We start from the raw sequence: 27617 nt of genomic DNA on the forward strand, positions 1-27617 counted from the left end.
ACAGCTACATGCAAAAAAATGAAACTTGAGCACCGACTTACACCATACACCAAAATAAATTCAAGGTGGTTAAAAGACTTAAATATAAGCCATGAAACCATTAAAGTCCTAGAGGAGAACATAGGCAGGAAAATCTCAGATATTTCATGCAGCAACATATTTACTGATATGTCCCCTAGAGCGAGGACTATAAAGGAAAGAATAAACAAATCGGGTCTCATCAAAATAAAAAGCTTCTGTGTAGCTAAAGAAAACAGTATTAAATTAAAAAGACAACCAACTGTATGGGAAAATATATTTGCCAGTGATACCTCAGACAAAGGTTTAATCTCCAAAATATACAGAGAACTCACACAACTGCACTTTAAGAAGACAACTAACCCAATTAAAAAATGCGAAAAGGACTTGAACAAGCACTTCTCCAAGGAGGACATACAGAAGGTCCAGAGACACATGAAAAGATGCTCAATATCGCTAGCCATCAGAGAGATGAAAATTAAAACCACAATGAGATACCACTTTACACCAGTCAGGATGGCTATCATAAACAAAGCAACAAACAACAAATGTTGGAGAGGTCATGGGCGAAAGGGGTCCTTAGTTCGCTGTTGGTGGAATTGCAGACTGGTACAACCATTATGGAAAATAGTATGGAATTTTCTCAGAAAACTAAAAATGGACCTGCCTTTTGACCCAGCAATTCCACTGCTAGGATTGTATCCTAAGAACACTAAAACACCAATCTCAAAGAACCTATGCACCACAATGTTCGTAGCAGCACAATTTACAATAGCCAAGAGTTGGAAGCAACCTAGGTGCCCATCAGTAAATGAATGGATCAAAAAATTGTGGTACATATACACAATCGAATTCTATGCTGCAGAGAGAAAGAAGGAGCTACTACCTTTTGCAACGATATGGATAGAACTGGAAAGCATTATGCTGAGTGAAATAAGCCAGGCGGTATTTGTCTAAAAAAGACAAATACCATATGATCTCACCTTTAACAGGAAGCTAAACAACAAAACAAACAAGCAAGCAGAAAAAAAAAAGACACTGAAATAGAGAACAAGGGGATAGTGACCAGAGGGGAGAAGGAAGGGAAGTTAAGGGGAAAAAGGGGGAGGGATTTGGAGGAACAAATAGGAAGGACACAGGGAGGAGAACTAAGGGGGGTGGAAATGGGAGGGAGGTGGGGAGCACGGGGGGGGGGCGGTGGGATGGGAGAAATAAACAGAAAACTGTACTCGAAAAATAATTAAAAGAAAAAAGATAAATAAATACAAATGGGTAATTGTACTTAGTTGCTTTCTTGCTCTGATTATTAACTTTTCAGAAACATTTAATTATGATATTGATTCTCTATTTTGCTATCATAAAAATACATATTCTTTTTAGTTAGACACACTTTTTCCTTGTTTTTGAAATTGAATGTCAGTGTTTTATGGAACACAAGCATCACCATCACTTCTAATTGCTTTGTTGCTCCAACAGCTCACCCTTTTCTACAGACTGACTACCGGAAGGATGGGCCACAAACCAGTCCCAACTAACAAGCGTGGGAACTTGCTAGACATGCAGCTTTGCCTTCCACTTCCAAACCACTGAATCAAAATTTGCATTTTATCACAATTCCCAGGTGACTTGAGTGCACAGTAATATCAGAGAAGCACTGCTCCAAACATGTCCTATCTAGTCCATCTATGGGGATAAATGCTTTTTTATTCCTGCACCTGCTTGATGTCCTCATTCCTTCTAAATATTCTCACACAATTATTTCTATTGCTCCTTTGTCATTCAGTGGTTCTCTTTCTTCCTCTCGTCCTTTCCTAAATCATTTTACATAGTCGTATGTTCAGATTCTTTCTCTGTGTTTCCACTTAGCTCTGCCTCCTCTTCCTCCAACACTTCACTCCCAAGGAGCTGTTGCTTACGTGACAGCTCACATTATAATGCTCCTACAGCCTGAAGATGCCCACTATTGTCATTTTCTTGGTTGCCACAACCCAAAATAAAGGAACTATTACCTTTTGGACTGAAGTTTTATTTCACCAAACATTCAGAAGCATCAAGGCAGGTCTGCATCTTAAGCAAAAGAATGTTTCCCTCCTTCATAACATGTCCTTAATGTCAGAAGTAGATCAGAACCAGGATAAATCACAAAGAATCTAACTCTCATTTTACAAAACTCTCTGAAGTTACATCTATGTGAACATGGTGCTCACTGAGATAGAAATACCAATCCTGGGAGATCTCTAAAATTAAAGCACATTTAATTTGGGGTTTAAATTATGCAATTATGCAAATGTTGTTCTTTCCCTGAAAGTGTTTTTAGGCTTACAAAGATGGACCTCAAAATAAAATGGTGAATTGTGAATCCATCCTAAAATCATAAAGTCCAAATAAACAATTTACCAGAGAAGACAATGTAATAGCTCTTGCTTCTTGTCTGTTCTTTCATCTCTACTGAATGGGGTGGAGGAACAGCCCCCGTATGGGTCTGAGGATGTATCCTACTGCGTCTCACTGATAATTACCCAGGACTTTTATAAGTAAACACAGTCTGTTGTTGGAATCCAATGGAAACAATATAATTCTATCAAAACAAATAAATGAGTACATAATGTCACATTTTATTTAAGGCTTTCACAGTGATCCTAAGGCCAATCTAAGGCTCTAAAATAGAAAAACCAACTCTAGCACAGTTTGTCTAATACACTTACTGTAAAAGCCTGGGCTATATTTTAATACAGTTTGTTTAATACACTTACAGAAGAAGTCTGGGCTATAGTATTCCCAACATAAGCTGTGATAGCTCTTCTATAGAGGCCTTTGGAAAACCTTTAAAAATTGTTTTCCTTGATTGTGCCTAATATCAGAAAGGAAAACAGTCATTTCATATTTCTGTTCCTCATATCCACCCTCTTAGGTCTTGCTGGAACAGGGTCCCATTGCTGCCCTATTTGAAGACTTAGTCCAGATGATTCCCTTGCATAACCTCCTCAAGAGGCCTCATTAATAAGCTATACATGTAGCAATCACCTCTCCAGAATTTCAGCTTCATAGCCACTCGGGAGACTCCTTGACTTCTCTACCCTTTCTCCTCTCTCTAGGAGAAGCTGGGCTGTCCAATGTCCTTGGACTTTCAAGTGTTTTCTAAAGTGTTTTCCATAGTGTAAAGAAAACTGGGAATTCAAACGCTGGCTGAGGTAGGGATGTCAGGACTTGCTAATGTGACATCTTACCCACACGCAGAATCCTCAGCACTGGGATTTAAGAAATCCACACATTTCCTTTCTGTTGTGTCCTTGAAATGCCAAACATATTTTAGTTTATCCCAGGGATCACTTGTTCCATTCTTGGGCCTAGAACTTATAAGTTCCAATTACATTTTTGTAATTACATTTTCTGCTTCTTTGGGGTAAAGCAAGTTCTGACATAGGAGAACATCAATAAATTTCTTAATAGCCATGTGCATGACAGTTAATGTCTGTCTTAAAATTACATTATATTGACCTCATTGACCAGTTGTTTCAGGTTTACAATAAAGAACTTTTTTTTTCACAGAACATAACACAATAGTGAATGGGTACCAGAAAGAAAATATTTACCCTAAGTTCCCAGACCATGTTATTCCTGTACAGTTGGAAACACATTAAGGGGAGCACGTTAAATGCTTGGGGTTGGGGGAAACTTCCCAGAGGAAACAGGGTTTAAGCTGAAACTGGAACAATTGGAATGGTATGAATATGGTAGAACAGAGAGAAAAATGTGCACAGGCCAAAAGCAAGAATACATATGACAAATTTAAAAAATTGGTATACAAAAGAAAAACATGTGGGAAGACTTGACACAAAATGAATCTATGGAAGCAGAGTCACATCAGGTATAAATCATGTAAGTAATTGGACTTCATCCTAAGAGCAATGACTGTGAAGTAAGGGGGACAGGGTCACCATCAAACAATCGTTACAAATTTGCTATGGCTACAGGATGAGGAACACATTGGAAAGGCTGAAGAGTGAGTGAGGAGAGTGTATCATACAATCATAATAATCAGGTGAGAAACTGTGTGGATGTGGATGTGATGAGGTATTCTTAGCAGGGTTAGATAGAATTGGATGAGATTTCTATGATTCAGAAGAGGTGTTTGCAATTTGAGGAGAGGTAATAGTGAAAAATGATATCTGCATTTGTGATTTTACCTGAGTGGAGGGCAGTTCCATTTATTCAAATGGAGATCTCAGAGAGAGAAAGACTCTGTTAAGCAATCAAGGATTATTTGTTGTTTGTCTCTTTTGCAGTAAACATTGTTTTGCACTCTCGATTTGGAAACAGAATAAAGAGAACACGTTCAATTTAGGACATTCTGTGTTTGTGAGTAATTAAGTAGAAAAGTCTCTAGGCAAGTCATGCATGTGTGCCTTGAGTTTAGAAAACAATCCACGGGGCAGAAGAGATTTGAGAAAGATCAGTAATCAGATTAAATTTGCTTAGATTGGAAACTTTGTTTCAAAGTACTAGACTTGGCTGTTAAGAGCTTGGGCTCTAGACCCAGTCTGCCCAAGTGTGAGCTCTAACTCTACTTCTCACGGGCCCAGTATGTTTATTTTTATTTTTTTTATTTGCTATTTCTTTTTTTTTTGCATTTTTATTTTTTATTTTTTTAATTTTATTATTGATTATGCTGTTACAGTTGTTCTATTCCCCCTTTATTCCCCTCCACCCTACCCCTCATCCCCACCATTACCCCCCCTTTAGTTTATGACCATGTGTCTCAAGTCCTTTAGATTCTATGCTACTTATTTTCTGTACCTTCTCCCCCCTTCTCCTCCTCCCACTCCCTTGTTGCTAACCCTCCTTGAGATCTTCATTTCTGTGTTTCCACTCCTGATCTAGCTGTCCTTTTAGTTTGCTTTCGTTTTAGGTGTGGTTGTTAATAACTGTGAGTTTGTTGTCCTTTCACTGTTCATGTTTCTTTAACTTCTTTTTCTTAGATAAATACTCACTAATTACTGCAGCTTCCTCATCTCTAAAATTGAGATGATAGAAGTTGCTGAAAGCATTATTGCTAGGATTAAATAAATACTACTAAGAATGATGATAAAGATTATATTAATTAATTTATGCAATTGTTGGCACAATGCCTGGGAACTGTTAAGGGCCTAATTGGGGGCAATTTTGCTGCCTCGTTATGTTTTCTTAAAAAAATATAGAAGGAGGAAATGCCTAAGACAGATTTGAAACAAGCAAAAAGAAAAGACGTTGACATGATAGTCTCTAAAGAACTGAATAATAACATATTACCATTACTTAATGGTAAATGAAGACAAGGAGGAATCAGAAATAAAAGCTTCAGTGGGCTAGAGTCCCTGGTGTTGTGGGAGAATTCTGTAGTGGGCGTAACTGAGAGAAAAAGCCAGAAGGAATACAATAATTTTCAAAGACTATTTAAAATATCTAGTGATTTTATTCTGTCTTTATTTTTCAATTACAGATTAAATTCATTATTATTTTGTTTTAGTTTCAGGTGTACATCATAATATTATTCTTATTAGCTTCTATTTCATCACATAAAAGGATCATCATATATTTAATAATTTTCTACTGGCTGAAATTCTTCCCTCCTGATTGTTGTGGCAGTTCAATTTTTTGGAAAATTTGTCTTTGCTGATATTAATAGTCATAGTAAAATATAATTAATAGAACATATGAGTGCCAGTAGTAATATGTATTTTCTCAACTTCTCAGAGAAAGATTCTTACCATGTACATTTTATTATTCTGGATTGATAGATGAGATAACTGAGGCTCAGAAATTAAATGACTTGTTCAAGATCACAAAAGTGACAGAAGTGTTATATTCAAAGGCCACAATCTTTCTGCCACATGATGCCATTTTGTTTTACAAATTTTCTTTATTTCCTAAGTATAATTTTACACAAGGAAATTTACTCTATCCAAAGGTATAAAAATTATTACAATTTTAATCCTTTTTAAGTGCGATTGCATGCTTTTTTATATCTACTGTAAACTATTGCTTTTATCTCAGGATATTTGGGGTAAAAATACATTTGAAAGAATATAATTTTATAGGTAATATAATAATTAGAACTGATTCCATTTCTCAAATTATCTTTTTACATTTCTTAGATAATTGTTTACATATTTTTGTAATAACAAAATAAAGACCTTGCTGTTACATCTTTATAAAACAGTTTATAAATATAGAATTACCTTGTCTATTTCATGGTTTGTCTTTTAATCCTTTCCAGATACCACTCAATTAGATACAAGTGTTACATTAGACTTAATCATCTTGCGTGACAAATTTTTAAGTGTATATTTTCTCTTGATTTTAAGCTCTTCTATACAGTCTTCTTTTAATATTTCTCAAAATGACTGGATTAAACATGTCAATTGATCTACTCACTGTTCTCTCTCATCAAATCAGTAGGAAACTTAAAATGAGAAAAACAAGGGTGAATGAACAACAATATTAGACAACAATGGAAAGGATCCAAGTCAATAGTTTTCAAAAAATTTCTTGTAAATAAGTATTTTCAATGGAGAAATAAAATTTTTACAAGGTAATCTTTTGGTTATAGAATATAAAAAAATCACCCCAGGGATCTGGGTAACATATAGACAAATACATCTTCTTAAATTTAAAAAAAAAGTCATGGGCTAATTTTATTTATTTATTTATTTTTATCCTCCAAGACTTGTTTTTAGAGAGAGAAGAAGAGAGAGGAAGGGAGAAAGAGAAACATCGATGTTTCAGTGCAAGACAGAAGCATCGATTGGTTGCCTCCCAAATGTGCCGTAAGTAGGAATTAAACCTGCAACCTTTTGGTTATTGGATGACACTCCTACCAACTGAGCCACACCAGCCAGACTGGACTGATTTTTGATTGAATATATTGATATTTCATTTGTCAACACATTTTTTATAATTTTGCTTAGAGTGAAAAATTTTCCCTGGCCCTCCTTACCTCTTTATGAACTAATAAAACACAGCTTTTCTTCATGTATGGCTGATGTACAGATTCTGGTCATGTGGACTTCTACAAGGAATAAAATGCATGACAGGCTCTAAGTTACCTCTCCTTAAATACCTTATGTATTTCAAAACTATAAAATTATACTATTTCCTAAAGGCAATTTATTACCAAACCCTCATTACATGGGAAAAAATGTTGCCTCTGCAAACATATTATTATAATGCTTTATCACTTGTATCACTTTTTTATTAAGCATATGTAGAGGTTATGACTTGCAGAACACAAAACAAAACTTCAGGTGTGCAAGATGTGGAACTTTATTATAGGTGATTTGGAGTCTTCATCTCATTAGTTGGAAGACATTAGATATTATCAACTCAAAGTCTTCTCACTAATCCTTGGGAGGCATCTAATCACACTGGCATCTCATGGCAGCAGGACCTCTCTTCGTCTGAATACCTTACTCTCTTCTATTTTTGATCCACTCTAATGTCCTGCAGTAGCAGGGGTTGTTGCCTAAAACACTTCATCACCTCTGATATACTGAAAGCACAGAGGTAATATTTACACTGTTTTCCACACAGTGCTTGAAACTCTCTCAAGTGATTTCATTCTCATTTCTTTGTATAGACTCTGTAATAACTTAAAGTATCATTGGTAACCATTAAGTTAAGTGATTCTGCCAGAGTAGAAAATGATAGAAAGAAACAAATCAATCTCCCAATCTTTTCCGGTGCAAAAAAACTAAGATAAGTGTCATTGGTGATGTGATGAGGCAAGGGGCTAAATCAGAGCAATAGCCCTGCATCTTTTCCATAATGGGAACACCAGAGCTTTTCATTCTAAGACACATTGGCACCATATAGGTAATTCTACCAAGAAAATCATCTTTCAATGGGGAGAACCTCCTGAGTAAAGAGATCAAGGTAAAGTTCTATGGAAAGAGAGAAGGCGATTGATACCATTCTGGATCTGCTTGGTCTTAATACTATAGATTATTGGATTCATGAATGGAGGAAAGAGAAAGTAGACGTAGCTCATGATAATATGCACTACATGTGGCACGTATTTTCCAAAGCGATGAATGAGGGTTAGCCCAGTCACAGTGACATAAAAAACCAGAACACAGCTAATATGGGAAACACAAGTGTTTAGAGCCTTTGCCTGCTCCTTATGGGATGCAATTCCCATAACAGTCTTAAGGATTAGGATATAAGAGATAAGGATAAGCATGGAGTCCAAGAAGCCAGTTAATGAGACCAGGGCTATAGGATAGAGTCTGTTGAAGGTAATGTCAGCACAGGCTAGTTTGATCACATCTTGGTGCAAGCAGAAGGCATGGGAGAGGACATGGGATCTGCAGTAGGGGAATCTGGAGAGGGTGATAATTATGGGCACAATAAGTATAAATCCTCTCATTAGAACCCCCAGACCTATCTTCACCACCTTAGCATTGGTAAGAATGGAGGTGTATCTTAGGGGATTGCAGATGGCAATGAAACGATCATAGGCCATGATAAGCAAGACTCCAGACTCCACGATTGATAGTGAATGAATCAGATAGGCCTGGAAGTAGCAGGCTCCATGGCTGATCTCCCTGTGATCCAGCCACAGAACACCAAGCACGGTGGGCATTGTTGTCAAAGTCACACCAAGGTCTGTGGCTCCCAGGAGAGCCAGAAAGTAGTACATAGGCTCATGAAGAGTGTGGTCTTCTCTGATAAGAAAGAGGAGGGTGCCATTGCCAAGGAGTATGGAGATATAGATCACAAAGAATGCAATAGAAATCCAAGGATGAAATATCTCCAGACCTGGGAAGCCAGTCAGTAGAAAAGGGCCAGCACTGATATTGGACCACATGGTGGACTCCTGTGTTGAAACAAACAAACAAAAAAATAAGGTCTTTCTACATTAGACTTGTCCAGTAGAAATACAATTTAAGCCACACATATGATTTCACATGTTCTACTAGTTACATTTAACAAAGGTAAAAAAGAAAGAGTGGCAAATAATTTTAATAATGTGTTTTATTTAATCTGCTAATATCCAAAATATTATCATTTCAAGTGCAATCAGTATAAACTCATGAATGATATACTTTATACTTTATGTGACTAATGTTTTAAAATCCAAAATTTACTGGATAATATACCTCTAGACTATAAAATTATTTTTGCCACATCATTTAAAAAATAAGAAGTCCCAGACTTTGTATAGAATTATGCTCAGCTTGTAACCCTTGATAAATTTCTCATCCAAGTTCTCTAACTCCAATATTTCCTAATCCCTCATTACCTGGGCCAGAATCCTCTGCTAATGCTTAACCAAACGTCTGACCAGATCTCAACTGAAATCCAAAGTCCTAGTTCTAGCTCTGCCTTCTAGTTTCTTCTCATCTTCATTGTAAACATGTTTCACTTTCATTTTGAATTCACCATTCATATTAAGTGTTCACTTATTTAAAATAAACAGAAGTTGGCAATGCCTACAAAAATGAGCATTAAAGGCACAAATTTCATGATCTCTTGAGGAACAAAACATAAGGTTTCCCTGGTTTGTGACATCTTTGTTTGAATTGAATGTCACATTACTATACTCTGTGTGGATAAATTATTATGCAATTCCACAGGACTACCTCTCAGAGTCCCTTCTAGTATTGTCTGACTTCATGAGATTTTTATATTACTAAACTTTATGGAATTTACAAGTTTCTGCTTCAGGGAATATTGCCTTTGGCTTCAGACTACAGAATTGGGAAACTTGAAAGTGACTTTTTTCATTTTCTTTTAAAATTAGATTTATAGTGACATGTATAAAGGATCCACAGATGTGGACAATGGGGTAGAGATTGACTGTGGGAGTTGGGGTGGAGCAAGAGAGAGAAGTTGAGGGGGAATTGGGACAACTGTAACTGAACAACAATTAAAAGAAAAAATGAATGTATTAGGGTGACGATTGTTCACAAAACCACACAGGTTTTAAGTGTACAACTCAACAAAATACCATCTGCACACCATGTCATGTGTCTATGGCCACAAGTGAAATCTCTTTCCATCCCGATTTTCCTTTCCTTTACCCACCACCCTCACCCCCCCATTCCCACTGACTATTACCACTCTATGTCTTTGCTTAATTCCTTCACCTTCTTTTATCCGGTTCCCCAACCCATCCTCTCTGACAAATGTCAGTCTGCTCCTGGTGTCCATACTTTTGTTTCTATTTTGTTCATCAGTATATTTTGTTCTTTCGATTCCACATATAAGTAAGATCATATGGTACTTGTCTTTCTCTGACTTTCTTATTTCACTTAGCGTAACACGCTCCAGGTCAATCCAGGCTGTCGCAAAAAGTAAGAGTTCCTTTTTATGGCCAAGTAGTATTCCACTGTGTAAATGTACCACAGCTTGTTTCTCCCCTCATTGGAACTTAGGCTGTTTCCAGATCTTGACTATTGTTAATAACACTGTAATGACTGACTCTTATTTCAGTTACTAAAATTTAACTAAAAACAATCAGATTTGCCTCTATTACTCAGTCAACTGTTATTTCTTGCTTATTAAGATCTCATAGTTTTGTGCTACATACAGGGCATATACTGGTAAAAAAGCAGACATTGACACACTTATTAGAAAGGTAAAAAATCCCATAGATTTACAGTAACAAATACAGGTGAGAATGTGGAGCAACAGGAACTCACACATTGCTGGTGGGAACACAAAAGGATACAGTCACTTTGGAAGAGAGTTTAGCAGCTTCATACAAAACTAAACATTCCCTTACATACAATGTAACAATTGCATTTCTTGGTATTTACACAAACGAGTTGAAAATTTACATCTACGCATGTCAAAACCTGGAAGCAAACAAAATGTCCTTCATTAGATGAGCAGATGAATGAACTGTGGTACATCAGCCCTGGCTAGTGTGGCCCAGTGTTTGAGTGCTGGCCTATGAATCAAAGGGTTTCTGGTTTAATTCCTGATCTAGGGCATGTATCTGGGTTGTAGGCCAGGTCTCCAGCAGGAGGTGCACGAAAACAAAGCACACATTGATGTTTTTCTCCCCCTCTTTCTCTCTCCCTACCTCTCTCTAAAAAATAAATAAGTAAAATCTTTAAAAATATAAAAATATTGGAGTATTATCCAGCACTAAAAAGAAATAAACTATCAAGCCATGAAAAGGCATGAAGTAAACTTATGTGCACCTAACCCAGTGAAAGAAGCCAATGTGAAAAGACTCCATGTGGTATGATTCTAATTCTATTACATTCTAGAAAAGGCAGGGACCTGAGACTTATTGCTACCAGAAACCGAGTTCTGCCAACAATATGAATGACTCAGGAAATGGATTCTTCTCTAGACCCTTCATATAAGAGCCCAGAACAACCATTGCTTTCATTTGGGGCATAAACAGAGGGCTTAAAAGGAGAACCCAGTCAAGCTGACTAAGCTTCTGACCAACAGAGCTGTGCTATTACAAACAAGTGTTGATTTAAACAGCACAGCTTTTGGTTATTTATTACACAGTAAAAGAAAAGTATGGCAGTAGGGATTGCTATTATTCACATCTTACTACTAATAATACACTGATACTTAGATAGTTTATGTGAGTTAGTTACTATGTCATTAGCTATCGCCACAAAATTTCCACATGGAAAAACCAATAGGGCTTCAATGGCTACAACAATACAAACTTGTTTTTCATTCATATCCATGGTTCAGCTAATTTTGGGTGACTTTGGCTGGGTATCTCTGATTATTTCTGCCTCTTTTGATCATGCACCGAAGTTTCAGATGTATGTCATCTCCATCCTTTCATTCTCCTACTCCCTCCTTTTTATATCCATTACACTTTTACTGGATTTATTACAACCTTATCCTTCACTTTACCTTCTCCCCTTAAGTCCCAGATGTATTTCCTGTATCACCCAGGTCTGAACACAGAACTCCACACAAAATGTTTTGTCTTTCATATTTCTTTTACCAGTTTCTCAATTAACTCATTCGAATTGAAACATGCATGTACTCTGACTCCAGCACTAGCATTGTATATCTTCCCAACTGCTGCATTGAACAGTAATTCTCCTGGAAGAAATGACAGATTTTGACATACAGACCCTTTATAAATTTAAATTGCATTATTATTAATACGCCGATGCACTGCCTGGCTGGTATGCTAATGGTTAAAATGATTTATGTAACAGCATTGACCCTGCAAAGAATACTAATTGCAATACATAATTGTCTGATATGTAAGCTGTCTGATCCATACACTGTCTTTTCATACAATGTCCAGTTAAGAGTCACCAATAACTCACCAAATACCTATACACGTGCTACCATCAGGCCCTCTAGACTCCAATTTTCCCCATCTGTGGATGTGATTGATCAATCAGTCCTGACTTTGTCTTACCCACTGGAGTCCTTACCGAATGATCAGTTCCAAGCTTTTAAGGAAGAGCACCTCTTAAGGATAGGCATTGGGGAAAGAACATACAAACACAGTTTTGTCCTATAACTGAGAAATAGTGAAACCACTCAAGCCAACAGGCACAAAGGAGAGGAAAGAGATAGCAGTAATATCACACAGAAAGGTATGAGAGAAAGAATACTGAACACAAAGAACAGCACCTAGAGGAAGGAAAAATGTAATGTAGAGTTTTACAGGAATCACGATGACCCCGCCTGCACACTCACTCCCAACATCAGTCTCTCTCCCCTTCCTGCCTCTGAAAAATAACTATCTCATAGGAAAAATATTCTGGTTAGCTCTGGGCTAACCAGAAAGTTTGCTAGCAGCCTGGTTCTCTTGATTTTTCAAGTAACCACTCATGACCAATGTCCCTTGCAAAAAGAAAGAAGAAAAAAAACATCTTTTATCTCTGAGAATTAGTATTTTCTAGGAAGTCAAATTTTTACATTGCTATTTGTTACACTGGACAGAACCCATAGAGACAAATAGCTTTCTTCACTTTTCTATTTATCTTCTTGCAACATCAGCATGGAGGCAGAGGAGTCCAAGGAGAGCAGTCACCTTTATCTTCCTTTCTATTATCTACATTCCATTCTCCCATGGTAACCAGACACTTACCTGGGGCACCAGGAATTAAGGGAAGAAACTGCTGGATCTTATTGTAGAACGTGGCATGAATGTTACTTATGAAGACTGATAACATTATTAGTTGTGAAGTTACCTGTCTAGAAAAATGGTTCTCCAGGGTCCTAATGGCTGTAGATAATTAGGCTTCTGGGATTTCTTTTCCTGGCCTCTTTGGGGGAGGGAGGTGAGTCCCCCAGAGCTGTGTCCTGTAGCCCCGCAGTTTCAATGCAGACAGAAAACAGAACTGTAGCTTTATCTAAGAGGTGAAATTCATGCTGAAAATCATCTCTGTCCTTTTGAATTTCCATCTCAAAAGAGAAGACATCATCAAAAGTACATTTGACTTCGTTATTCCTGAATCCTGGAGCAAGTAATCTCACTAAACTTAGATGAAGCTTGATCATTTCCTGACACCTTACCTTGGTTTCAAATGAGAGCATTTGTTACAGTATTTAATATACATATTCTTGAAGTGATTTTTTTACACAAATGAGTGCAATTGCTAATAAATTCAAACGGTGAGCTTTTCATGTCTCCATCATTTTCACCCAGAGGTCATAGTTCTTGCTGCTAGAACAATTCAACTCAAGTAAAAAAATCTTTCACTTTAACCATCTTAGAGTAAGATGAAGTCATAGATATTGATTCTCACCACCCTTGCCTTTCTCTAACAATGTGTCATTGAGCAGAAAGGGTATATATACATATTTTGGCAGAGACACAGATCTCAGGGACTCTATTGTCTTGTCTGGGTTTTGTCTCCTAAATTTATCCTGCAGCCTAATCCAACTGTGAGACTTTAAAGTGAGAGTATATGCAATGTGGTCAGCCATGTAAGTCACACTTTGGCTTTTGATATTTTAGTTCATTTAAATTCCTCCTGAACTCCCCTCTTCCCACACATCTTTCTGAAACTCAGTAGGATTTAGAAAGTCATTATTAACAGATAAGCTCTGGAAATTACTTGAGTCTGAATGCCCTTGTGTGTATCTGAAAACCCTTTATACTAAGTACAAATTTAAGGGTGATGATTTGCAAGAGCCATATTTCAAACTCAAAATAAGATGGAAATAATAAGCACCTGAGATAATCTACAAATTTTCCAAGATGTCCTCTCATATATCAGAAAGCAGATTTAGCCTCTCACCTACATAACTGTCCTATCCCTTATGTACAACACCATTCTTGGCAACACTACTTTCCCTAGAAAAAATGGAAAGTCATTTGCACAATGCCCCAAGGTTAGAATAACTTTCTTGTGAGGCCAAGAGGACAAGACTCTAGAGAACAGAAAAAGCAACAGCTTTTTGGTAACAGTCATTACTGATCAACACTCAAAACCAACAGGTTTGGGGCCTTTGGAGGAAGTGGGCAAAGTACCAACAGTGTCTATCTTTTCAGGAAGCAGCCACTTACATATGGCTGTGTCATGAACACATCTCCAAAACCATATTCACTTCCTTCATCTTTCCTGCTGCACTGCCTGTAAAATATAGAATCACTGTGACATTAGCTCTCAGATTTGGAAGGACTTCCCACCTCGTGTAATGGAAGCCTTTGATTCAGTGTTTCCTGAGAAGAGTCATCCAGTCAATGCCTATCTCCTTTAGGGCCAGAGCTCAATCTTAATGAGACTACATGTTTAAAAGATATTTGCATAGTCACATTATTAAAAATATCTTTTTTTTAGTTAAAATATTTTCTCAGGACTTACCAATCCTTGGCTCTGGATCTGGATCCGGTGCCACACAGCTTAAATCCCATTTCTATTTATTTTTTATTTTTTTATTTTTTAAGAATATAAAATGGCACTTTTTAAAAAAGATTTTATTTATTTATCTTCAGAGGGGAAGGGAAGGAGAGAGGAAGAGAAACACCAATGTATGGTTGCCCTTCGTGCATCCCCTGCTGGGCCCGGCTTGCAGGGAACCAGCTTGCAACTCAGGCATGTGCCCTGACTGGGAATTGAACCGCGATTGTCTGGTTCGCAGGCCCACACTCAAGCCACTGAGCTACACCAGCCAGGGCTCCATTTCTATTTCTTATTACATATGATGTAGATCAAGATAACAGTCAAGTATCTAAATACCTTTCGTAATGATTCAGGAAGGTCTTTAACCTAGAGATTTTGCTATTTTTTGAGCAAGCCTGCATTGACATTTAACAGGCTCTATTTTTTCTATGGAGTTTGATTTTAGTATGTCAACCTTCAGCATTTCACGCTAGTCTGTGAAGACACCACCATTTAAATTTTTTCCTCTGGAGGGTTCACCTCATCTTACCTATTTTTATGGTGCTTCCTCACTATCCATTGCCACTGCTGCCTGTCAGGTTGATGACAAGCACTACTGTCTCAGGATATAAACTCCTAAATATCCTGTAAAAATGATTTTTTGTGATTTTTTGTGTAATGATTTTTTGAGCTTATTCATAGCAATGATACTGTCTCAGGATTTAAACCACAAAGTAAAAATGGATTTGCATTCTATAATTGCAGAGAGAGACCCCTGGGCCCTTTGTACATTTTATTCACTCTGAGAATCTAATTTAATGTTTCATAAGTATCATTAAATACATCACCATTAATTTGCTCTATAAAAGTCTGTGTTCCTGAGACAGAACCCAGCAATTATCTGCTAATTAACTGAATGAAACTCATTTGCTTTCCACCTAGAATAAATTCATTTTGTATTTGGAGGAGAAATAACCTGCTGATTTATTTAATCACACCATGGCTTCTCAAAGCATCTCTAATATTTCTCATTCTTTCCCTGATCTTTTTAAAGATTTTTCTACTCACAGAAAAGCACACTCAACCTTTCATTTTCTAACTCAAACTCAATAACCTTATGGAAGTTATCCTTTCAAGCTCATGCTATATAATTATAACATTCTTTGGAAAAGAGAGACTGATAACTTGTAAAGACTTTTTTACCCTAGTGTAAATTCTTCTATACAATAGATCTTCTATAACTACATGCTATTTATTCATATCAATAGCCCATCAGTGAATTTATCACTTTTTCATGCAAGTTCTTTTTTGACCTCAGTGATTATAAGCTAAATTACAGACTTCACCAGATTTTTCTGTATGAAGGAGACTCACTAATGTGTTGGTATGTTGGTCCAGTGGACTGCTCTGAAATCTACCCTACTTATACATACAAAACATGTCTGTTAGTGGTTATTGGAAATGCTATTGCAAATAGGTTGCTAACAATACCTAGCATTTAATCACAGAGAGACCTATATGAGATCTATAGAAAACTAAATTTTCTGATGATAGTAACATGCACCCAAGGAAATCGTGTGCTTGTGTTGACTGATGAAATGGATTTTGAAGAGAAATAATTGTCTAGGTTCAGCTATTTCTAGCTGTTCTCTGTAGATAGAGGTTCTCCTCTAATCTCTCCCCAGTTGTTTTGTTTCTGTTTTTACCCTACGGCCTCTTCTCAATGAATTTGTTTCCTCAATTATTCTCAAGTAAAAATGGATTTCTCAAACAAGGGCAAATCGCTTCATAAATCATTGACCAAATGGTCAGCCAGACTTGTTTTCTTCCCATACTTTAGTTTTCATCTTCTTTATTTTGGGGAAATGGGCAGCTGACTATCTAATAGCGCTTTGCAGTTTTTAAATATTAGTTGGAGTAGATTCACATATCTATTAACTAAGATGGTATACTTATTAGTGGTACTTTGACTATAAGTGACTAAAATAGTCACTGAAATAGTTTAAACAAACTGAAATAGTATAAACAAAATAACAAGGGAGGAGTTTATTGGACTATGAAATCAGAGAAAATTGAATTGCCCTCCTTGCCATTGACCTTCTTAAAATCATGGAACCAAGGACTTCATGTTCCTTGGAGATTTTTCATTTTCTTATTTATAATTTACATACTTATAGCATGAGATGACTCATCTGATGAAAAACATGATTATTAACAATTCTAAGGACTTCATTTCATTTCTTCTGCCACAATGAAAGCATTAACTGTTTTCATGATTTCATTTTGAAAAATCCTGAAGAAGATTCTGACTGGCTTTACTTGACAGGCACTAGGGATTTAAAGATATAATGGAAAATGTCAACTCCTATAAATATCATCATATCCATAGTAGAAGAAAGAGACATTCTGAAAACAAGGAAGTAGTTACTGTTTCTATAAGCATAGTGAATTGCAGGCAGAAAATATAGTCCATTAAAGATAGACGATTTCAGTGGTATACAATTTACACTGGCCTTAGAATTAAAAAATTAATTTGAATCACAGCTGTGCTCTTTATAAACTTTATGTCCTTGAAAAAACTATTTAAATATTTGCCTCTACATTTCCCATGTATAAACTGATGATAATAATGTCTACCTCACGACATTAACATGAATAAAATAAAGGGTGGGTGGAGTAGAAGTTGAAGGACACATGTTGAATTTTATAGACAGCTGAAAACAGGATATAACTTACCATCACACTCATACTCATATTCAGTGTGTAGTATTCAGACTGTTACTTAGATGTCATAGAGAATAAAAGAATAAAAATGGGTAAAATAATAGTTACTCTTTTTATATAACCATTGACTTTTCACAATGAAATTTATTGATAAAATAGCAAAGAAATGAGAGTTATAAGGTTCTTTTGTTGGACTCCCTATAAGCAAAGCCTGAGACATGAATTCAGATGCATGTAATTTATTCATGAATACAGCAAGAAATTGGGAAAAGCAGAGGAGACAAAGAGGACAAAAGCAAAAAGATAACCTAACCTGGAGTTGAATTTTAGAAGGCAAGATGGTCAGTGCATGGCTACAGCCTTGTTTCTTGGGACCAGGGGCCACAATCTTCATGAAGCAATTCCAATCAGGTTGAGAATAAATAATTTAAAGAAAGCTGCAAATGTGAGCAATGAACAGCCAATACTCATAGGCACAAAGGGTAGATGTACAGTTCTGTAAATGATCTGGACAAGGCACCGATGACATCAATAGCATCTCCTATATAGTTTGATCTCTTGGCTCATATGGTTCTTTCCCTGCTCTGATTTAGATGTAAGGGGGACATAGACTCCACTTTTTGAGGGTATTTTATCTTCAGTCACAGGTTCCTTCCTAAGTGATCATAAAATTTCAATCAAATAAAAATAATATTATTTTATTTCTTGGGACATTCACATTTTATAAAATGAAGTCAGAATGCATATACAAAGTGGCAATTTTTGCCCAGAATATATGAAAGCCTATTTCATCAGTCCCTTAGGCCTCATTCATAGCAGAAGAAAGAAAAAGAGACTACCTCTTCCACTCACGCAGACTAGATAGCTTCTGGTAGATGCTCTGGAGATGGCACCAACATCAGAGCTAAAGACTCACATGGTAGGATAGTAATGAGGACAAAAATGGAAGAAGGTACTGACCATATCTATTTCTTCTTATTTATTCACAGTTTTTCTAATCATATATTTTCTCATCAGTAGGTTTTGCCTTGGGGAATAAACAAGCTCATAAGTCTTAGAACAAAGTCATGATCAATTTGATGAAGGGAGAAGGAATCAATCAGAATGTTGAGATGACAAGTACTTACAACATCATTTAAGGAAAAATTCATACTTTTTTCAAAGAACAATCTGACCTTCAGTTACCAAACATAGGTCCCCACAGTTTCTATGGATATCTGTGGGGGAATCTGTGGCAATTAGACATTGGAGTGGGTATGTATTTATACCAAACTTTATTTCACCAAAACCAACTCATAATTTTATATAACTCTATTCTTACCTGCCACTCTGTTAACTCCAAAGAAATACATGTTAGTTACATTATAGACACACTTATTAACACTTAAAGTATCCTTATCACAAGAATCGAGTGACAAACAGGCAGAGATATTTAGTATACAGAATTTTTTTTGTTGTTGTACAAACTACTTTAGTTCAAAGACCTGGGCTTAAACAGCTACTTTGGAATAATTTTTAGCTCCACTTTGACAATTATGTTAGCAGAAATATGACCGTTGGTGGTTTATATAAAACTTCCTTACTCCCCTCCCACAAACCAGAGTTCCCACATTTTGTGTGAGGGGCTATGATGGTCAGAGTTCAGGCTCTAGCTCTATGGGTAGTAAAAAGGTGAAGAATTCCACTCTGGATCTGTTTGGTCTTGACACTATAGATTATGGGGTTCATTAGTGGAGGAAAGAGAAAATACACATAGCTCATAATGAGGTGCACAATATGTGGAACCTTCTTCCCAAATCGATGAATTAGAGACAATCCAATCACTGTGACATAGAAAACCAAGACACAACAGATATGGGAGACACAGGTGTTGAGGGCCTTGGCCCGCTCCTCTTTGGAAGCAATGCTCAGGACATTTTTGAGTATCCACACATAGGAGATGAGGATAATCAGAGAATCCAGCACAAATATAAGGACCACAAGCACAACAGGATATATTCGATTGAAGCTGATGTCAGCACAGGCCAGTTTGATGACATCCTGATGAAGGCAGAATGCATGGGAAAGGACATGGGAATGGCAATATGGAAAAAAATAGAGGGGTGATATTGGGGGAACAACAGATACAAATCCCCTCATCAGAACCCCTAGCCCAATTTTCACCACTCGAGTATTAGTAAGTATAGAGTTATATCTAAGAGGGTTGCAAATGGCAATAAAACGATCATAAGACATAGCAAGCAAAACACCAGACTCTACAAAGGAAAGTGAATGTATAAAGTAGGCTTGAGAAAAACAGGCTGCATTTCCAATTTCCCTGTGGTCCAACCAAAGGACTTCCAGTACTGTGGGCATTGTGGTTAAAGTCAGCCCTAGGTCTGTGGCTGCCAGCATGGCCAGGAAGTAGTACATAGGCTCATGAAGACTGTGGTCTGCTTTAATGAGAAGGAGGAGAGTGCCATTGCCCAAAATGACAGAGATGTAGACAAAAATGAAGGGTGTGGAAATCCAGTGGTGAGCTGCCTCCAAGCCTGGAAAACCAGTCAGCAGAAAGAAGCTGGAGCTGCTGTTGGGCCACATGTTGGGTTGACCCAGGAGAAATGTCCTTTTTTTTCTCAGTTATTACCACAGAAATGTAGCTCTATGTTCAAGGTAGCGCTCCAACTATATCTTCTCAGAATTCTTACTTAAAGGTAATAATAACATCAATATAAGGCATTGTTTCTCAAAGCATATTCTTAGGACAGTCTATTTTATTTTAAGAACACATCTTTTGTGTTCTTAATTGTATATCCCAGGGACCATCCCTGACCTACTCAAATTTTTGGAGTTTCATATCATCATCTGCATTTTAACAATCTCCACCAAAAAAATTTATGCATACTATAACTTAGAAACTGTTTCCATCAACTATGCAGATTTCCCAGAAGAATCTAATACATGAGGAATTTCAAGGAACCTACTAACACTTACCTGACTCAAATCTACTGCCCAAAGCTGTAATTGACTTCACAGTAGTGATTCCTAACACACATTATCCTGCATATGCATGATTTCTCTGGCTTCTCAGCAACAGATTCAGGAGTCTAGCAGGAAAGTGTGGGAAGAGAAGCTGGGTTACTACAACTATTGCTAAGAAGATACATATTTTTAAAAAGATGCTTTGCTTTTAAGTTGCATAAATTAGTGATGAGAAAACAAAACAAAAAGTGTTTTCCATTAAGTAAGTGTGTATTAGTTTGTTCCTGAACATGGCAGAACTACTTAGTACTCACTACATTACCCAGAATAATTGGAAGGTAGGTGATCACAGACAATTGGGATAAAATAAATGCTTAGGCCAGCCATGGACATAGCTCATAATAGTTTCTCCTTCAATTTGAAAATTTTATCATCTATTATTTCTATGGAGTTCCTTTCTCTTTCCTCATTATTTTTGTAGGCCCACTACAGTAACTCCCCAGAACCTGATTTCTTCCTTTTGAGTTTTGGTTTGTATTAAGCACCTTCTTTTTGATCTCCTTCTTTTTATATCCAGTCACAAGCTTCTGAATTTGTCCTATGCAATACTAAATGAGAGCTCTGTTGCCACTTAAATAGAAAGTTATCTGTTAGTAGAAAGAAGCATTTAAGAAGGTTTTAACATCTCTTCTGCTGCTAGATTATGGATTTCTTGCATATAAAAACCACAGTTTATTTGACTTGCTCAACACCTAGCAAAGTACCTAACATCTGAATATATATATATATATATATATATATATATATATACACACAAATACTACATTTATACTTCCATCATGCACATTGCATGTATACACATTAACATGTACATGTGTCTATACATGTATATATACATGTATATTCATATAGATATGTTTGCACAATTACACACATATACATGAATTTACCTACTGTAATAGGCATAACATTTTAAGCCTGGAATTAACTGATGAGAAAAAGTCCCTGATTTTTTTCAGCCCTAATTTAAGTTAGAAAATCAATTTAAAAAACTTAGGTAAATACAAGTGCAAATTTAAAATAAAACAGCACTATTTAATGGAGATTGATTGGGGTCATATTGCATACAGTTTACTATAGTAGTTTGGGTGATCTGGGACTGCATCTTTGAGAAGTTGACATTTGACATGAAACCTAAAAACAAAGAACTGGCCATATGAAGACCTAGGAAAAAATTATTTCATTGATAGGGGAAAATTAGCATGTTGGGAGCTCAGGGAGCAGATAGTAGGACAATAAATAATGTGAGACCAGGCAGTGGTTTCATAGGTCTAAAAGATAACATGAGGAACTTTGTTTTTACTACCAATGTGATGAGAAGACATTGAAGAATTTTAAAATCACCATAGAGGAGATAATGATGGCATTATGAAATGCATTTTTGAATCACCACTTGGACTGCCATGTAAAGAGTGATAATCTAGCACTGTAAAAGAAAGGGGAGTAGTTAGGAAGTTATTGTAATGCTCCCAGTGAGGGGTTATGGTTACGTGATTAGGACGGTAGCAGTGGAAATGAGGATAATTTAAACAGAAATGGATAGATTATGTAGTTCCAAGGCTTGCTGACACATTGGAAATAGGAATGAAGGAAATAATCAATGAGATTCACTCTAAATTTCTGTTTTGGGCAAATGAGAGAATGGGTAAGCCATTTACTCAAAAGGGAAAGTCTGAGGGAAATGGGTATTTACTTGGGAGGAAATCAGGAGTCATCCATGAATATGGCTGAATTGAAGCAAATGCATGTCTTACTTTTTTTTTTATCACATAGCAGAACAGTTTCTTCTAGTTGTTCCGCCCTTAAATTAAAGGCTTTCAAAACTTAAAATACAGTTTTTGAAGTTATCCTGCATCTGTACAGAAGTGATCCAGCTGCAAGTGTTCAGCAGTGCTGAAGTGCCTGACATCCAGGCATGAGGCAACGATTCAGCACTTTTAGCCTGACTCTAAGGAATGGAAAATTGACAGAATCACTTCTAGTTCTCTGTACTCTGTTCCCAAGTGTGAAAGACATAAACCAAAGTTTAGTGCTTATTGGAAATTTGAGTGATGTTTATTCTTTGGTCAGTAGATGCAAAAATAATCCTACATTGCTCTTCGTCTTTTTATGTTCTCTAAGTACTGCTTCATTCTCCTTACCTCTCTGACCTGTCAGAAATGATCATCAACCTAAACTCTACTGAAATTTTGTGAAGAATTTCTTCTTGTAAAAGAGTATGTGGTACAAGTAGTAAATTACTACAGAGAACACTACCCAAAGTAGAAACAATCAATTCTATTTTGCCAAAAAACTTCAACTAAGTTTCCTCCTGCCTATTCCCAAGAATTCTATCCAGATATACCTGTACTTCATGCTGTGGGAAATCCATATCTTCAAGTAGGAACTTCTCTTGGTTTGCAAGAAGGACTTTTATGGAAAAGGAAAAAAAGGTGAAAAAAGACCACAGGAAATGAAAGAGGTTATGAAGCTTGAGGATAGAGCCAAGAGAAAGAATTCATAGTTAATAATTTCAAACAGTTACAGTTATCACCTCTCTCTGCCTCATTTAAATGTCTTATAGAATAGGAGGTGCCTCTTTGTTTATCCCTTCACAAGTACAGGAGACATATGGGAGGGCCAACTATATTCATACTGCAGGGCACAGCAGGTCTTATGTGTTCATGCTGAAATCTCTTTCCAAGTGTTACAACCTGAGGCTCAGATATGAACACTCATTGAGCGCTATGAGATATAAAGATTCTTCATCCCCCCCATCTTCTCTCTCTAGAAAGCTGATAGAAAAGTTTCCTAATGCCCTCTTTCTATATTTCTGGATGTTTCTGCATACTCACATGTACCAAAGCTTGGTTGTTAAGTGTCAGGATCAGAGTTCTTGGGTTCTTGCCTGAAGAATCAGATCCTATGGCTTTGTTTTTTAAAGTTTGTTAGGTTATTAATGAAGGAAGCATCTTCCCAGAGTTCTTTGTTTTCCAGCAAATTGTAATCTTAAGGAATACTTTTTCTGTCTGAACCCTTCTTGTGAAGGAAATAGAACACTTAATTGATCTCCCCAATGTTTTAAAGCATCTTCTCCAAAGTGTGGCTAGTAGAGCCTCAGGTGGCTGCTTTATATGCTCTGAGGAATCAGAGCACTTATCTTCATGGCCCCAGGAGATGCGGGTATAATCTGTGGGAGACCATTTATCCTCCACATCTACTTCTAAGGTCAAATCTTTTCCAGTTGCTCTCATGAGGAAATTTAAACATCTTTTGCCATAAGTCTTTTAAATTCTGATTATATTTCCTTCTTGGTTTATCTCAAAGTTAGTCGAAGAGTGGAAAGTTAAATAGAATAGAGTCAATATAATAAAAGTCTCTTAGCCTTCCCTATTACCAAACATAAACCCATAATTTGCAGCAAACACTCTTTCTTAAGTTCATTGTGCCAGAATTTTTTATTTTTTTAATTTTTTAAAAATTTTATTTAGTTATTTTTCAAGTACAGTTTTTTGTCTATTTCTCCCATCCCAGCGTCCCCCGCCCTGTCTCCCCCCTCTCTCCCATCCCCCCCCCCAGTCCTCATCCCTGTGTCTTTCATACTTGTTCCTCAAAATCCCTCCCCATTTTTCCCCTTAAATTCCCTTCTCTCTCCCCTCTGGTCGCTGCCCCTTTGTTCTCTATTTCAGTGTCTTTGTTTTTATTCTGTTTGCTTGTTTGTTTTATTGTTTAGCTTCCTGTCAAAGGTGAGATCATAGAAATACAGTTAACATACTCATAGCACAATACTTCAAGCAATCATACCCCATCCTTTAATCTCAGGGATGATAACATCTATAGTTTTCCTTCCAACCCTGACAAAAATCACCCTGCCTATTACCAGTTTTAAGGGGAAATAAACATATTAACAAAAGAACAAATTTCCTGTCCTTGAAGAAATACATTGCTTGTTACAACACTTTATTATAATTAAAGTAATGTTTAATTTAGTTCAGAGACTCAGATGATTTCTACTAGAATAATCAACTGGCTATTAGATGTTACATGCTGAATTGTCAATACCTAAAATTTTATATGTGGAAGTCTTAATCCTCAGTACCTCATAATTTGATTATAATGGAATATATGGCCTTTAATAAAGTGATTAAAATTTTAAAAGGAGGTTTTTAGAATAGGCCCAAATGCAATCTGACTCATGTTATTACAGGAAGAGAAAATATGGGCCCACAGAGAGACACCACTGAGAACAGAGGAGAAACCATGTGAAGACACAAGGAGAGGATGTCTACCGATAAATCAAAGAGAGAGGCCTCGGAATAAACCAACCTTGCTTCCACCTTGACCTGAAATTTGACATGCCAAAAATTCTGTTAGGAAAAATAGTGATCTATGATCTAAAAGAAAATATTTACAAACAACATAAAACAAAAAAAATATTGAGAATATTTTACCAATATATTTTGAGAACATATTTACTCTCAAAAGCCAAAGATAAAAAAACAAACAATAAACTTAGAAAATAAGCAAAGATATGAGAAAACATTTTATTGAAAAAAAGTGGCATATACAAAACTGAAAACATATCAACATTATTAGTTAGATGCAAATTAAAACCACAATCAGATGACATTATATTTGAATATTTCAGAATGGCTTAATGAAAAACAATGACAGTTCCAAATGTGGTACAGAGAGAAAAATCCAAGATAGTGGTGGAGTAAATGAAAGTTACATGACTTCCTCCAAAGACCAAACAAAAATCACAACTAAAATAAAGACCAATCTGGAAAAACAACTGAAGACTAGCTGAAGAGAAGCCTTATAATCAAGGATTTATAGAAGCCCCATTGAGACTAGTAGGAAGAGTAGAAGACATGAAAGTGGCTGGCCTCACTTCAGAGGAGATAACTGAGATTCCAAACAGATATCTGATCTGCAAAGGTTCCCCCTGACAAATGCAGAATCTCAACCCCATGCCATTCTCCCCAGCCCAGAGAGCCAGAGCATGGAAGAAGCACCTGTATAACATCTGCTCTGATAATCAATGTGAGTTCTGTCCACCAGGGAAAAGTAGGAGCCTGCTAGAGACACAGGCACCCTCTTGAAAGACCAACACACAAGATGTCATTCACAGCCACTCACCATGGGCTCCAGCATAGAAAGAATAGAGTGGACTCAAGTCATATGACAAAAGACTGTGGTTTGTGGCTCCAGGGAGAGAGCTATAGGCACAGCCACCAGCATCCTCATGCTGAGTAACACTCAAACACCACAGATAACATTTTTCTTGGGTGGAGCACTCCCCTCCTTACAGCATAAGTCTGGGGAATGCAATAGCTCCACCCTGCAGAACTCATCACCTCCTGAAGAGTCACCTGCTTGGGCCAGGTTGTAGAGGTCACCACCTAGAGCCAGTTTCTGGGAAAACTCAGTGAGTGGGTTTTCTGGCTCTAGGGGCAGGGCTATACCTCTCCCCAAAATACATTTCTGCGAGTGTTGTCAAAACCTCTTCTTCACAAGAGATCCACTAGCCCTAACTTCCCAAATCCTTGTGGTCCTACTCTGCTGAGCTTCGGCTCTTCAGGTCTGGGCAGAATCTGGGACAGAATAGAGTTGTGTAACTCTAGGACAGTGAATATTTTTCCCTGGTACACTAATGCAGAGCCCTTCCTTTCACACACATAAATCTTGGTCTGTTTGGGCCTGATAAACTCTGCTGGCCTCACTCTGATGATTCCCCAAGATTTTACCCCACCACAAACATCTGTGAGCACACAGTAGTAGCAACTAGACTTGATATGCCCTGGAACATTTGATGAGTTGTCTCAGACCCAGTACTGGCACTGAGTTTGAACTTGTAACAAGTAGCAATACCACTCACCCCTACATAATGACTCACTGAGACCTTACCTCATGCTACTGGAGTACTGCCATAGGCTATTTCAGTGACAGGGCCTAACAAGCAACTGGCAGTCAGAGGTAAGGGAGGCAGATTTCTGTGTGCCTTGGGATTTTTGATGACCTGCCCTCAGCTCATAACTGGTGGGAGTTAGCCCTGGTGTACAGCTTTGTTCTTCCATGGCACATACGAACCCAACAGAAGCAGCAACAAACTGTGTATCACTTTATAGCACCAAAATGGTTTCCCAGGGTCAGTCACAGGCAGCATCTGACATTTTTCTGCACCTGTGAAGAGGCCCTAGAATCAACATACTCAATGGCTGGCTAAAGACACTGTCAGAGTAGGATCCAATTAGCTTCAACAGTGGCATATGCAAAGGAAGATCTTGGAAGGCACCAGACCAAGCTGAGTTGAATTCTGCTTCAGGTGATTAGCACCCAGCAGATGGTACACTCTGGTCTACATCATTTCTCACAGTCAGCCAGCCTGGGAGTTGAGACCCTCATGCAAACGAACCAATAGCAATCAAAACTCAATTACAATGGGAGGACCCATATATAATCCACACAAGGGACAATCCTGAGCTCCCAGGTCAGATGAGGAGACTGTGCCACAGGGTCCCACAGGACACCTACTACATAAGACCAACCAACCAAGACAGGGTGACATAGAAGGTGTACCTAATACAGAGAAACAAAGACAAAGAGGCAATCAAACTGGGGAGACAAAAAACATGCCCAAATGAAAGAACAGGAGAAATCTCCAGGAAAAAAAAAGTATATGAAATGAAAGCAAGCAAATTACCAAATAGAGTTCCAGAAAATTATCATAAGGAAGCTCAAGGAATTGAGTGAATCCTTCAACAGCATAAAGTAGACATGCAAACCATAAAAAGCCATTCCAAAATTAAAAATACACTAACTGAAATAAAAAAGAGCACATTACAGGCAACCAAAAGCAGAGCAGATGAAATCGGACATCAAATCAGTGATTGGGAAGATAAGAAAGCAGAAAACACCTGATCAGAAAAGCAAGAAAATCCAAAAAATGAAGAAACAATGATGAGAAATTTCTATTACTTGGTAAAGAAAATAGAAGTACAAGTCCAGAAAGCACAGAGTCCCAAACAAGTTCAATGCAAATAAGCCTAGTCACAT

General features: G+C 37.1%; 3 protein-coding genes across 4 annotated transcripts in view; all 3 read right to left on the reverse strand.

The window, feature by feature from the left end:
* Nucleotides 1–25787, reverse strand: part of LOC119055773 (hemoglobin subunit epsilon) — a 55551-nt gene extending 29764 nt beyond the window's left edge. Inside the window, exon 1 of the mRNA XM_053671458.1 lies at nucleotides 25701–25787. The gene's annotated coding sequence lies outside the window, so the exon portion shown is untranslated. The remainder of the gene's footprint in view (nucleotides 1–25700) is intronic.
* On the reverse strand, nucleotides 7463–25765 carry LOC119054457 (olfactory receptor 51B2-like). Its single transcript, XM_037152350.2, has 3 exons — nucleotides 25701–25765; nucleotides 20532–20644; nucleotides 7463–8872 (listed from the first exon to the last, which is right to left on the reverse strand). The coding sequence occupies exon 3, from the start codon at nucleotides 8861–8863 to the stop codon at nucleotides 7925–7927; it is 939 nt and encodes a 312-aa protein (XP_037008245.1). The 5' UTR covers nucleotides 8864–8872; nucleotides 20532–20644; nucleotides 25701–25765; the 3' UTR covers nucleotides 7463–7924.
* Nucleotides 19190–25915, reverse strand: LOC119054455 (olfactory receptor 51B5). Of its 2 annotated transcripts, XM_037152349.2 has the most exons (2): nucleotides 25902–25915; nucleotides 19190–20124 (listed from the first exon to the last, which is right to left on the reverse strand). In XM_037152349.2, the coding sequence occupies exons 1-2, from the start codon at nucleotides 25913–25915 to the stop codon at nucleotides 19200–19202; spliced, it is 939 nt and encodes a 312-aa protein (XP_037008244.2). In that variant the 3' UTR covers nucleotides 19190–19199. The 2 variants fall into 2 exon arrangements, with proteins under 2 accessions (XP_037008244.2, XP_037008243.2); XM_037152348.2 differs by lacking the exon at nucleotides 25902–25915 and having other exon boundaries at nucleotides 19190–20138.
* Nucleotides 25916–27617: the final 1702 nt, after the last annotated feature.

This window comes from Artibeus jamaicensis, unplaced genomic scaffold (assembly GCF_021234435.1).
Source record: "Artibeus jamaicensis isolate MK-2021 breed Jamaican fruit bat unplaced genomic scaffold, CSHL_Jam_final contig_69, whole genome shotgun sequence".
Classification (NCBI taxonomy): Eukaryota; Metazoa; Chordata; class Mammalia; order Chiroptera; family Phyllostomidae; genus Artibeus; species Artibeus jamaicensis.